General features: G+C 49.1%; 1 protein-coding gene across 1 annotated transcript in view; it reads right to left on the reverse strand.

The window, feature by feature from the left end:
• LOC147730710 (voltage-gated delayed rectifier potassium channel KCNH8-like) overlaps nucleotides 1-13,130 on the reverse strand; it is a 1,657,143-nt gene extending 1,644,013 nt beyond the window's left edge. The window contains exon 1 of the mRNA XM_086955502.1: nucleotides 12,752-13,130. Coding sequence (XP_086811628.1) covers nucleotides 12,752-12,827 — 76 coding nt within the window. The 5' untranslated portion in view covers nucleotides 12,828-13,130. The remainder of the gene's footprint in view (nucleotides 1-12,751) is intronic.
• Between the last annotated feature and the right edge of the window lie 1,479 nt (nucleotides 13,131-14,609).

Genomic DNA, 14,609 nt, shown 5'->3' on the forward strand with positions numbered 1-14,609 from the left:
CCTCGAATTTACATGAAAGAAAAACGTATTTGCAAAAATAATTCTCTCTCTTTACCAATACCGTCAAAGTGCCTACCTGAAGCACAATTGTGCGAGTGTCTAAAATCCAGGGAACACCCTTTTAAAGGGTGTAATGCTCTGTGGAGAGCAGCAACCCCTCATGGTAACTGGAAGGCAATCTGTACTTTCTTAAGATTTGCAGAGGGAGTCAATGCCCCGTACTCTAAACTTCAGTCATCCACCCTGCCTCCCTCATACTCTAAACTGCAGTCATCCACCCTGCCTCCCTCATACTCTAAACTGCAGTCATCCACCATGCCTCCCTCATACTCTAAACTGCAGTCATCCACCCTGCCTCCCTCACATAATAAACTGCAGTCATCCACCGTGCCTCCCTCTTACTCTAAACTGCAGTCATCCACCCTGCCTCCCTCATACTCTAAACTGCAGTCATCCACCCTGCCTCCCTCATTCTCTAAACTGCAGTCATCCACCCTGCCTCCCTCATACTCTAAACTGCAGTCATCCACCCTGCCCCCCTCACACTCTAAACTGCAGTCATCCACCCTGCCTCCCTCATACTCTAAACTGCAGTCATCCACCCTGCCTCACTCTGCAGTCATCCACCCTGCCTCTCTCATACTGTAAACTGCAGTCATCCACCCTGCCTCCCTCTGCAGTCATCCACCCTGCCTCCCTCATACTCTAAACTGCAGTCATCCACCCTGCCTCCCTCATACTCTAAACTGCAGTCATCCACCCTGTCCCCCTCACACTCTAAACTGCAGTCACCCACCTTGCCTCCCTCATACTCTAACTGCAGTCATACACCCTGCCTCCCTCATACTCTAAACTGCAGTCATCCACCCTGCCTCCCTCATACTCTAAACTGCAGTCATCCACCCTGCCTTCCTCACACTCTAAACTGCAGTCATCCACCCTGCCTCCCTCATACTCTAAACTGAAGTCATCCACCCTGCCTCCCTCTGCAGTCATCCACCCTGCCTCCCTCATACTCTAAACTGCAGCCATCCACCCTGCCTCCCTCATACTCTAAACTGCAGTCCTCCACCCTGCCTCCCTCATAATCTAAACTGCAGTCATCCACCCTGCCTCCCTCATACTCTAAACTGCAGTCATCCATCCTGCCTCCCTCATACTCTAAACTGCAGTCATCACCCTGCCTCCCTCATACTCTAAACTGCAGTCATCCACCCTGCCTCCCTCATACTCTAAACTGCAGTCATCCACACTGCCTCCCTCGTGCTCTAAACTGCAGTTATCCACCCTGCCTCCCTCAAACTCTAAACTGCAGTCATCCACCCTGCCTCCCTCATACTCTAAACTGCAGTCATCCACCCTGCCTCCCTCATACTCTAAACTGCAGTCATCCACCCTGCCCCCCTCACTCTCTAAACTGCAGTCATCCACCCCGCCTCCCTCATACTCTAAACTACAGTCATCCACCCTGCCTCCCTCATACTCTAAACTGCAGTCATCCACCCTGCCTCCCTCTGCAGTCATCCACCCTGCCTCCCTCATACTCTAAACTGCAGTCATCCACCCTGCCTCCCTCTGCAGTCATTCACCCTGCCTCCCTCATACTCTAAACTGCAGTCATCCACCCTGCCTCCCTCATACTCTAAACTGCAGTCATCCACCCTGTCCCCCTCACACTCTAAACTGCAGTCACCCACCTTGCCTCCCTCATACTCTAACTGCAGTCATACACCCTGCCTCCCTCATACTCTAAACTGCAGTCATCCACCCTGCCTCCCTCATACTCTAAACTGCAGTCATCCACCCTGCCTTCCTCACACTCTAAACTGCAGTCATCCACCCTGCCTCCCTCATACTCTAAACTGAAGTCATCCACCCTGCCTCCCTCTGCAGTCATCCACCCTGCCTCCCTCATACTCTAAACTGCAGCCATCCACCCTGCCTCCCTCATACTCTAAACTGCAGTCCTCCACCCTGCCTCCCTCATAATCTAAACTGCAGTCATCCACCCTGTCTCCCTCATACTCTAAACTGCAGTCATCCACCCTGCCTCCCTCATACTCTAAACTGCAGTCATCACCCTGCCTCCCTCATACTCTAAACTGCAGTCATCCACCCTGCCTCCCTCATACTCTAAACTGCAGTCATCCACACTGCCTCCCTCGTACTCTAAACTGCAGTCATCCACCCTGCCTCCCTCAAACTCTAAACTGCAGTCATCCACCCTGCCTCCCTCATACTCTAAACTGCAGTCATCCACCCTGCCTCCCTCATACTCTAAACTGCAGTCATCCACCCTGCCCCCCTCACTCTCTAAACTGCAGTCATCCACCCCGCCTCCCTCATACTCTAAACTACAGTCATCCACCCTGCCTCCCTCATACTCTAAACTGCAGTCATCCACCCTGCCTCCCTCTGCAGTCATCCACCCTGCCTCCCTCATACTCTAAACTGCAGTCATCCACCCTGCCTCCCTCTGCAGTCATCCACCCTGCCTCTCTCATACTCTAAACTGCAGTCATCCACCCTGACTCCCTCTGCAGTCATCCACCCTGCCTCCCTCATACTCTAAACTGCAGTCATCCACCCTGCCTCCCTCATACTCTAAACTGCAGTCATCCACCCTGCCTCCCTCATACTCTAAACTGCAGTCATCCACCCTGCCTCCCTCATACTCTAAACTGCAGTCATCCACCCTGCCCCCCTCACTCTCTAAACTGCAGTCATCCACCCCGCCTCCCTCATACTCTAAACCGCAGTCATCCACCCTGCCTCCCTCATACTCTAAACTGCAGTCATCCACTCTGCCTCCCTCATACTCTAAACTGCAGTCATCCACCCTGCCTCCCTCATACTCTAAACTGCAGTCATCCACCCTGCCTCCCTCATACTCTAAACTGCAGTCATCCACCCTGCCCCCCTCTGCAGTCATCCACCCTGCCTCCCTCATACTCTAAACTGCAGTCATCCACCCTGCCTCCCTCATACTCTAAACTGCAGTCATCCACCCTGCCTCCCTCATACTCTAAACTGCAGTCATCCACCCTGCCCCCCTCACTCTCTAAACTGCAGTCATTCACCCTGCCTCCCTCATACTCTAAACCGCAGTCATCCACCCTGCCTCCCTCATACTCTAAACTGCAGTCATCCACCCTGCCTCCCTCATACTCTAAACTGCAGTCATCCACCCTGCCCCCTCACTCTCTAAACTGCAGTCATCCACCCTGCCCCCTCACTCTCTAAACTGCAGTCATCCACCCTGCCCCCCTCACTCTCTAAACTGCAGTCATCCACCCTGCCTCCCTCATACTCTAAACTGCAGTCATCCACCCTGCCCCCCTCACTCTCTTAACTGCAGTCATCCACCCTGCCCCCCTCACTCTCTAAACCACAGTCATCCACCCTGCCTCCCTCATACTCTAAACTGCAGTCATCCACCCTGCCCCCCTCACTCTCTAAACTGCAGTCATCCACCCTGCCCCCCTCACTCTATAAACTGCAGTCATCCACCCTGCCCCCCTCACTCTCTAAACTGCAGTCATCCACCCTGCCTCCCTCCTACTCTAAACTGCAGTCATCCACCCTGCCTCCCTCATACTCTAAGCTGCAGTCATCCACCCTGCCTCCCTCATACTCTAAACTGCAGTCATCCACCCTGCCTCCCTCATACTCTAAGCTGCAGTCATCCACCCTGCCTCCCTCATACTCTAAACTGCAGTCATCCACCCTGCTCCCTCATACTCTAAACTGCAGTCATCCACCCTGCCTCCCTCATACTCTAAACTGCAGTCATCCACCCTGCCTTCCTCATACTCTAAACTGCAGTCATCCACCCTGCCCCCCCCACTCTCTAAACTGCAGTCCTCCACCCTGCCTCCCTCATACTCTAAACTGCAGTCAACCACCCTGCCTCCCTCATACTCTAAGCTGCAGTCATCCACCCTGCCTTCCTCATACTCTAAACTGCAGTCATCCACCCTGCCCCCCTCACTCTCTAAACTGCAGTCATCCACCCTGCCTCCCTCATACTCTAAACTGCAGTCATCCACCCTGCCTTCCTCATACTCTAAACTGCAGTCATCCACCCTGGCCCCCTCACTCTCTAAACTGCAGTCATCCACCCTGCCCCCTCACTCTCTAAACTGCAGTCATCCACCCTGCCCCCCTCATACTCTAAACTGCAGTCATCCACCCTGCCTCCCTCATACTCTAAACTGCAGTCATCCACCCTGCCTTCCTCATACTCTAAACTGCAGTCATCCACCCTGCCCCCCTCACTCTCTAAACTGCAGTCATCCACCCTGCCTCCCTCATACTCTAAACTGCAGTCATCCACCCTGCCTCCCTCATACTCTAAACTGCAGTCATCCACCCTGCCCCCCTCACTCTCTAAACTGCAGTCATCCACCCTGCCTCCCTCGTACTCTAAACTGCAGTCATCCACCCTGCCTCCCTCATACTCTAAACTGCAGTCAACCACCCTGCCTCCCTCATACTTTAAACTGCAGTCATCCACCCTGCCTTCCTCAGAGACACCGATGACTGCTGCTGGTGAGGCTCATGGACTGCCTTTCACAAAGGTGGGAGGGCAAGAAGAGGAACAGCTACAGCAGCTATGGCTGGGCATAGAAGGCTCTGAGGTGGGATGACTGGATGTCACCCCCAGGCACCAGCTGCTGCAGGTGGCTCGCGGCCGTGCCAGGGCAAGGAGCGAGAGAACTGGTCAGAGGCCCCGTTGCAGGATACTGTGCAAAGGATATAGTCAAACGTCACTTCCTGCGCCCAGGCTCTCCGTGTAAAATGTATGGATGCAGGACATAGCTTATGACAACCCCTGCATCAGAGACCCCTGCCCAGCAGGCACTGGAGGCGGGGTACTATCAAAGGTACAAGTCCTTGCTCAAAATCACTGGACACATTTTCAACATTAGATACGGATGTCTCCTTAAATCATTAACTAAATGGCAAAGCAAAAATGAAATTATGTGAACATTTTTCAGCTAAATGGGAAATATGATCTCATTCAAAAACATACCACCTACAATATTTGTCACAGCACAGGTACATGACATCACAAGTAAAATCACATAAGACACCATCTATACCATGTGGGGCCACGGATTTCACTCACACCAATTTCATAATCTGTAACATCAAGGAAGTCACAAACAATTACAGTTTTTCAAATTAGCACATTGACATTGGCAATATAGTCTATTTTGTATTTTCTACTTTGCCACCGGGTGATTTTAATTCATGCAGTTTTAAAATGCATTTAGTAGATTTCATGTTATATGTTACTTGAAAGGGTCTCTCTAGCAGCCTAAATTGTCAATATAGTTTTAGAAGGGACTTCTTGATGTACACCCTGAGGACGGCTATATTTTGACAGCGGTGGGGCAGTCATTCAACCGATTTTATTTTCTGTGGAGATGTCACTGAATGTTGAGTGTAAAAACAGCCATGCTCGGCCTAATAATTACCAGTGAGCATATCTAGATGTTGAGATGTATGGCAGCCCTTTACCTGGCTTTACTTTCTCTCAGTGCATGCTTTACATATGAATTAAACTACTTCAATCTTTTATCTCAACATGATGTAGACTGTGTTATATCAGTTGTGTGAATCATGATGTAATTGTGATATCCTGTGAGATCCATAAATGGTGCAAAACATTTGCAGGAGAAACCATAAGTTTAGAATGTCAATGTTTTTAACCTTTGGTTCATAAATGGGGTGTGCAAAATTGAAATAATTTGCTTTCACATAATTATGCTCAGTTTCTGGAAAAATTATGTGAAATTATGCGTAATAACCAAAATGCAAACCCATCATTTAGCGCTACATGTTAGTGCAAAAAGCGCCCCTGTTTCAATTTTTAACTAAGGAAAAAATGTGTGCTAAAAAAGTAGCACAAAAAACACAATTTCCATAAACAACAGCCTCTTCTGTTCAGGTTGTTAATGTTGTTCTACACTCCTGTGCTATAATTTTGCCATGGAGTGACGTAATGAATTTTGCATTAAGCTTGTTCACAAAATTTGCGGAATTCAGTGAATTACGAGATGCAGTTTAAATTTTCATATGCAAAAAAGAGAAGGGATTCTCTGGACTCAGGAGAGAGTGGTTTCGTTTGCCAGGCTGCAATCTGAATATAATATGGCACACACCGAACACTTTCGTTATTTGCAAATACGACAGGCGTTGATGTCTGCAATACCCTTCCCGAAGGGCCCCCACTAGAGGAGAGACTCCTGAATGAACCACTGAACCGCAAGGCCATAGAGATGACTTACCAGAAGCTTGTAAATAATCTACTTCTGTGACTTAGGGGACTCTGGCAGGTGGATGTCGGTATCTTGAAGGATGAGGGGTGGCAGGAGGCCCTGGCCTCCACACTGGAAGTAGCTATCCCACTTAAATTGAGACTTGTCCAACTCCGAATACTACACAGATCCTATTTGGCCGTGGGAACATTAGTAAGCATGGGCGAATTTTGCGAATTGGCAATTTGCGGATTTGCGAATTGGCAATCCGCAAAATTCGCGAATTTGCGTGAATTTTTTTATTTTTGTGTGTTCGCGGGTGTTCGCGAGGCGCTTTGCGTGTTCGCGGGTGTTCGCGAGGCGCTTTGCAATTTCGCTGGTTTTTTTTTTTGCCTGCTTAATCACTGCCACCCTCTTGTTTTTTATGCCCATCTGCCCTCTGTACCACTTGTTTCTGTGCCCTTCTGCCCTCTGCCCCACTCATTTTTTGTCCCCTTCTGCCCTCTGTCCCACTTTTGTGCCCTTCTGCCCTCAGCCCCACTTAGAATGGCACCGGCAAGCTGCCAGCACCATTCTAAAATAGCTAGAAATAGCTTCAACAGGAAGCACTAATAGATAAACTAAAGCAGGTGCTCCAGTTGAAGGTCAAATTAAGTTACACAATCATTAATCACCCCAAGTTTGGGGTGATTAATGATTGTGTAACTGAATTTGAGCAGCACCTGCTTTACTTTATCTATTAGAGCTTCCTGTTGAAGCTGACTTTTGTAACTATTTTAGAATGGCTCTGGCAGCTTGCTGGCGCCATTCTAAAAGAGTTAAAAAAGTCAGCTTGAACTTTTGACCCAATCCCCATTTGCGGATTTCCGTTCGCGGATTTGCAGGAAATTCGCGAATCTCGCAGATTGCGAATTTACCGAAAACCTGCGAAATCCGCGAGCGGAACGGATTTTCCGCCCATGCTTAAACATTAGTTAAAATGGGCAAAAGGGAGAGTTCTGAGTGCCTCCGCTGCTTTACCCAAGAGGGCACCTTCCAACACATAATCTAGGAGTACGCGGCAATTAGGTCACACTGGGAGGATATCACAGAAAAATTGCATAGAGTGTGCACCAAGGAAAAGGTCCCAACCCCAAAACTCTGCCTACTCAACATTTGGGAGGTCACAGACTTATTAACCCACTCAGAACAATCTTGGGTCTCTTTGGGGTTGATGTTAGCAAAGCGTACTATCGCCCAGAAATGAGGGGCAGAACACACACCAACACTGGGAGGGTGGGTGAAAGACATGGATCGATCTATGATCGCTGAAAAAGATGTATTCAAAAACAGAGGGTGCCTGGTAAAATGGGGCCATAAGTGGGCGAAGTGGAATGCATACAGGAGTGGGATTTGGTTCTCCCCCACGGAAGAACAACAAAGGGTGGAGGGAGGGAATGATCAACTAAGTGCAGGTCATTTATTCTATGTACAGAATAGTAACTGAATGGTTTGATCCCAGCAGACTGTGGGGAAATGTATTTTCAGAAAAATGTATTTGTATATGTCCTGTTATAAAAAAGTTGCAAGACTGACAAACTTTTCAATAAAAAGAATTTTAAAAAAGAGCTAAAGAAGGACTAAAAATATGTCAAGGTTGCCCTCCACTCAAAAAGCCATATCAACAACAGGCTCTCCACATCACTGGAGTCAAGCTATCCAGGTTGAAGAAGGCTGATAGCCAGAAACCGATCCTTGGATGCTTGATTCCGGTCTAGGAAAGACCTGGTTTGGTAGTTCGGGCTGGACTGTTCCCATGAGGCACAGGGTCAAGGCTGATTTGCATATAGCCATTGTCTGACCTAGGGTGGTGTGGAGTGCAAAAAATCGATGGATTTAGGCCCAGATCTTTGTACTGGAGTGAATGTAAGACATTGTTCTGCATTCTGTCCATCAACTGTGTTTTTTGCAATTTTCACTCCGAGTGGGCTGGGTATGCTCAGACGTGAGTCCCAGGCTCTCCACATCACTGGAGTCAAGCTATCCAAGCTGAAGAAGGCTGATAGCCAGAAACTGGTCCTTGGATACTTGATTCCGGTCTAGGAAAGACATGGCTTGGTAGTTCGGGCTGGACTGTTCCCATGAGGCACAGGGTCAAGGCTGATTTGCATATAGCCATTGTCTGACCTAGGGTGGTGTGGAGTGCAAAAAAACGATGGATTTAGGCCCAGGTCTTTGTACTGGGGTGAATGTAAGACATTGTTCTGCAGTCTGTCCATCAACTGTGTTTTTGCAATATCAACAACACAGCACTTGGTATTTCACACACAATATGTATTTCTGTATGGGCAATACCCTAAAACCTAAGTGTCTTTTAGGGGCGAGGTCAGGCTACAATATTCATTCAGAGTTAGTCCCTATACCCAGGTGTGACACTTTTATCAAGCCCGGTGACAAGGGACATAAAAATCAAACGGTTCATAAAAAATGATATGACTATATAGGTAGTGCCTCTCTTAAGTGACCACCATGAGCTAGTTGGCTGTTACTCACCAACTTGCTCGCTTTATCGTTGTTGGCCACTTTCCTATAAAAACTGGAGGAGCCTACACCATGACTAAAGCTAATTGTGCTTCCTGTGTATATTTTTCTCTTTAAAACAAATACATCACTCCCTGCAGGTCTGGTGCATAACTAGGTAAATACTGGTCCTCATGCCCTGATGAATCTGGCAGTCAGCTCTTGTGTGGCAATGAAACATGTTGACCATTCAAAACAAAATGGTCTAAACATGTGAGTTTCTTTTCAACCATGAATATGGGTACAGAATAAATGTGTGTTCAATATGTCAGATCTGACTCATTTTTAGTATATTCTTGTTAAGAAGACAACCTAGTCATTTCTTCCTGAAGGAGGACATACAGGAGGTTAATGTGTTTTTGTCTAAAGAGAAAAATAGACACAGGAGGCACTATTAGCTTTAGTTATGATGTCGGTTCCTCCTGCTTTTATAGGAAAGTGGCCAAAAGTGATAAAGTGAGAAAGTTGGTGAGTAAGAGCCAACTAGCTCATGGTGGTCACTTACTTGTGGCACTACCTATATTTTTTTTTCAAACTAATTGATTTTTATGTCCCTTGTTAACTGGCTTGATAAAAGAGTCACACCTGAATCTGAATAGATATGGGAGCCTAACCTCTCCCCTAAAAAAGACTTAAGTTGTAGGGTGTTGCCCGTAGAGGAATATATATTGTGTGTGAACTATCCAGTGCTGTGTTGCTGGTGTAGTTTACATTTTGCCCGGGTCTAATCATAATGTCCCTTCAACTGAGGTTTGAGTATCACAATTTGTATTAATTGTATTCATTTGTTACACTACCCTATCTTCTTTAATTTAAGCTTTCTCAGATGTCACACAGGGCTCCTAAGCAGGATCTCAACCCACTGGGACCCTTACAATCTCCTACTATATGTTTTGTTAACTCCAGCTTAAGGTTATCTACCTGAAACACATACGTTGTTGTTGCAGGCTTCTCAAATGTTTGGTGGTGGCTGATTCAACTCAACCCCACCTGGAGACCCTTAACAAACCTGTGTATTTTTTTTTTTTAATCACACTTTTGGGGGGAAGGTTAGGGTGGGGTTAGGGTGAGAGGAATTAAGTTATTTCCCAAGGTGAAAAAGTAGTATTTGAAGAAAAAGTCTAAACAATTTTCAGAAATGGTAAGAAGTCTATGTGTACCGGCACCTGGGCGAGCTTTCGCTGAGCTTTCACTGCGAATGCAGATATTTTGTTCCACGCGTAGAGTCATTTCATGACCTAGAATAACTTTTGTGATGTTTTTACAGCTAGATACAATTGCCGTCTGACGACTTGGCAATGGGAGCAATGTAACCTCAGTCTGTTGTTGGAGTCTGCGCGATTGGTAGTAGTACTGCTTTTCCATTTAAGGATCTATTTCATCTGATGATTAAATGTGCCACCTAATAACTGTGAAAATTAAGTACATTTTAGCTAACTTTTAATTGCTGTTTCCCATCATTCCCCATCCATATGACACCACAACACTGATCAACTGCGTGAAGTGTCTGCATTCATTTTTATCGTCTACATACTTTCAGGTTCACTTCCTGTTCCTCCTTCCTGGACGCCCAGTCATAGTAGGGATGGCCAGATGGGAAAATGAAAGGACCAGGATGGAGAAGAGAAATAAAGTACTGTATTGAAGAAATGATACAAGGTCATGCCTACGTACAATTTAGATTGTTTAACTGCTAGTAAATGCAATTCCTAATGGTCAAATTCATAGAGAAATAGTGCTGTCAACTGCATCGTTTACTCCCATATGTTGAAGTTTTCTAGAGGGAGGTTTGTATTGGGCATTTCTTGAGTACCTCTTCATAACTGTCTGTAAACTAATGTTTGCATAGAAAATTTATTTGAACAATATGCTGCGAAATGCAACATTTGTCCCTCAGATTTAAAGAAAGTCCTTTAAAGAAGTCCCCTTTTGAATTCCCGTAGGAGCGGCTAGGCACTATGGTCACCTCCTACCACAGCCACAGATTTAACAGAAAGACGGCTCAAATATTTTCACATCTGCTGGCAGTCTCAGCAGACATGCCAAAGACTGAAGGGGAACGTAATCCTCTCACCTAGCTTGGCACGTCTGGTGCACACAGTGATGCAGCCGAAGAAGCTCGCTCCGCTGGGGAGGACGTCAGACCCCAGTGGTGCCAATGTACTAGATCCACACATGGAATTCTCACTAGCGCCTAGAAGCCATTAAGTGGGCTGTGCATGCTATGGTACGGAAAACTAGTCCACTAGCTCTCCCACACCTTCCTTCGCCACCCTAATTCCGAGTTTTTTGAAGCAGAAGGCACTTTCAGAATTAGGACTTATTGTTCTCTTCGTGCAGTTTTGTTCGAAGGCTGTGCCGAGCCCTGTCCAAGGTACTGGAAGTCTCCACTGCCGTCTGAACGGTTCATCTACCCCTCGCAGTGGAACACTTCTCCCGAATCAAGAGGCACCTTCAAAAACGGTAATTAGCAGGCAGAAGTGTGCTCTTCACGCTCCAGTGGTCTGCGTCGAAAGTTTAATGTATGCATTCATGGAATACGAGACCCGGGATCCCGCCGCCCCCAGAATTAAGAACAGACAAGCAGGAAAAGTTAAGCAGTTTGCGTATCTTTACAGAGAAATTAAAACATGCAGTGGCAAATACGGTTACTGACGCGCACATTATCGAACGCTGGACAGTCACAGATTACACTCACCGAATATAATATACATGTGTGTCTAGTGTGTACATGCAGTGTATGTATAATAAAGACTATATTCGTGAGCACATTTGCATAATTACAGGGTGTTGCACAGCCATTTTTTCATTTGTACAGTCGAAAGGATTTTGAGTTCAAATACAGTTTTTATATAAACCTATTTACCAGGATACGTGTTGAAGGGGTTAAGCCCACCCTCCCCCTTGAGCCCCGCCCTCTTTCTCCCATGTGCCCCCGGGCTGTGTAGAACAGTCCCTTCCTCCTCATTGACAAGGCGGGAGGCGCGCGAGCTGTGGGATTTCCTGACAGATGTACCCATTATTTACCATACAAATCACCGCCAGCGGTGTGGCGCCAGCAGCGCGGGCCATGCCCCTTGCCAGAGCAGCTCTGGGTCTGAGGGTCAGGGCGGGGTGGAGGTGGGCTATCTGCACCTCTGTGCCCTCCAGCCCGGAGGAAGAAGACGCTGTCTGTGTTTGGGTCTTCCCTGCTGCGCATGAACCGCACAGTCTCAGCCCAGGGTGCACCCCGCCTGGCTGCGGGCAACGCACACTCCCGGGCCGCCTGCCAGGACTCAACATGCATGTCAGCCTTTTTTGGAGGGTCCTCTCCTTGGGGATCAAATCCTGGTTTGGGGGACTAAATGGATTTTTTAAAACAAAATATGTCGATAGAGGTAGGGAGGAGGGTAGCGGGCAGCGCCACCCAGCCTCCCAGCCTCGCAGATAAAAGACCTCTCTTTGTTCCCATGCTCTTGTTTTGAGACAAAGAACTTGCTTCCCTGGCTCTGAGAGACTCCCCTGGACAGGGATCACAGAGGAAGCGGCTCGCGCTGGCACTGCCTCTCCAGTGAGATGGAGAGAGGGGTTATCATTGCATAATTTTCCCAGGGGCTGTGTACGTAGCACACACTGAATTGCCTCTGTGCGCTTAAGAATATGTTTCGCCAGTATTCTTCTCAGTGGTACTCGCTCTATCGACCTGTGTATGATGAAAGGCCAGGTCAGTGGGATGTCATCACATGACCCGCGGGGCACAATGAGATCTTTAAAGCAAGGGCAGCAGCCCACCAAGCCATCATGTTGAGAAACGCTCCAGCACGGCATTCAATAGCAGATCTAGAAAGCCCCATCATATCTACAATCGCACCGGTCCTAGCGAGACAGGATGCGGGGTCCAGTCCCGGAGGACTATCGGGCTAGTGCCTGGTAGGGCGATTACTTACGGGTGCCGTCGAACCTGGTGGCGATGGTGTCCAAGAAGGTATTCTGCGGGGCGAGTAGTCCCTTCATGACTGGCATCTTCCCCTGGGGGGTCAGCGTGGGGTGCAAGAAGAAAGGACGGCTCAGCCCCAGCAGCCGCTCTTTTCCTCGAGAGGCGCCCCCTCGCTCGGCATGGCTTCAGGGGTAGCTCCAGGTGAGCCGGCGGGGGGAGGAGCTGCGCCCTGGGTGGGCTCCGGAGGGTCGTGTGCAGCAGGTGCAGAGAGGCAGCTGAGGGAGTGCAAAGTTAGTGATAAGTTGTTCCAGCCCCACAGGCTGCTGTCTTCGGGCTGCGCTGGAGTTGGTCCAGCCCCACAGGCTCCTGTCTTCGGGATGCGCTGGGGTTGGTCCAGCCCCACAAGCTTCTGTCCTCCGGCTGCGCTGGGGTTGGTCCAGCCCCACAGGCTCCTGTCTTCGGGCTGCGCTGGGGTTGGTCCGGCCCCACAAGCTTCTGTCCTCGGGATGCGCTGGGGTTGGTCCAGCCTCACAGGCTTCTGTCCTCGGGATGCGCTGGGGTTGGTCCGGCCCCACAGGGTCCTGTCCTCCGGCCCCACAGGCTCCTGTCTTCGGGCTGCGCTGGGGTTGGTCCAGCCCCACAGGCTCCTGTCCTCGGGCTGCGCTGGGGTCGGGGGTGGTCCCGGTTCCCGTAGACGCTGCTGGAGGACGCTGTTGTTATTTGTGCTGCTCACACTCTTCCTGGTGCTGGTGCCTGGAGATGGAAATCCTTCCACTCACTCCACCTCCCCTCTCGCTCTTCCAACTCCCGCCCCACCAATCTCCGTCCTCACAAGCCTCCCTCCCTCGGCCGCTTTGCTCCCGCTCCCCGTCCCAATCCCTGCCCATCACTCTAGCCTTCTCTCCTCTCCCCGTTCCTAGCTGCAGTCCCCTCCCCTTTCTCCCTGCCCCTTCCCTCTCGTTCGCGTGCACTCCTTCTCCTGTTGTCTTACACTCTCGCTTTCGGTGACCCTCCCCTTGTGTCCTGTCTTTACCCCTCTCGTGAGACTCTTTTTCGTTCACTCATTCTTTCCATTTCCGGTCCCTATGCAGCACCCATGGTTGTCACTAACTCCATTTTTCGTTTTCGTCTTGACCCCAACCCGTAAATCCCTTGGAATAATAACTCTATCCGCCCCACCCTCCTTAACCACTCTCCTCTTTCTTTTATAATTCACGTCTTCGGCTCAACTACCCATCTTGGCCACTGTCTCGCCCAAGCGTCTGTCTCTTTCCATTTCCTCTCTCCCTCCCCTGTTTCACACTTCTCTCCTTTTATCCCCTGTCTGTCAGGTTGCCTTCTCGGCTCCCTCATCACATACGCCTGTCCCTTTCTCTTTTCATTATATCTATCCGAGCGACTCTTCATTGCTGTTCTCTGCGTCTCTCCCTCTTTCGTTTCTTCCTTCTGTCTCTCTTTGTCCCTGTCTCTCTCCTCCACCCTGCCCCCTCTTTGCTGTCTGTTTTTCGTTCACAGTTTTTGTTCGTGCCTTGTCTCCCTCTGGGTTTCCTTACTCTTTCACTGTCTCCCTTTCATGCACTCTCTCTTCTTCCCCTCCCCCCGCCCCTCTCTCCCTCCGGGCGGAGGCCGGTCACATGTGCACCCAGGGACACCCCCCCAGAGGCCTCGAACGCAGCTCCCAGGTAACAGTGAACGACTGGGGGAAGCCCAGACTTCCACTTGTAGTGAAACTGAGAGAGCATCAGGAGACGAGACGCACGCAGACAGGTGCAAACACAAACAAGCCACAAACATGCAGGCAGAAGCACGCATGCATGCAAACACACGCACAGACCTATGCTGAGTCATACAGACATGCACCACATAAG

This window comes from Lissotriton vulgaris, chromosome 2_1, assembly GCF_964263255.1.
Source record: "Lissotriton vulgaris chromosome 2_1, aLisVul1.2, whole genome shotgun sequence".
In the NCBI taxonomy this organism is placed as follows: Eukaryota; Metazoa; Chordata; class Amphibia; order Caudata; family Salamandridae; genus Lissotriton; species Lissotriton vulgaris.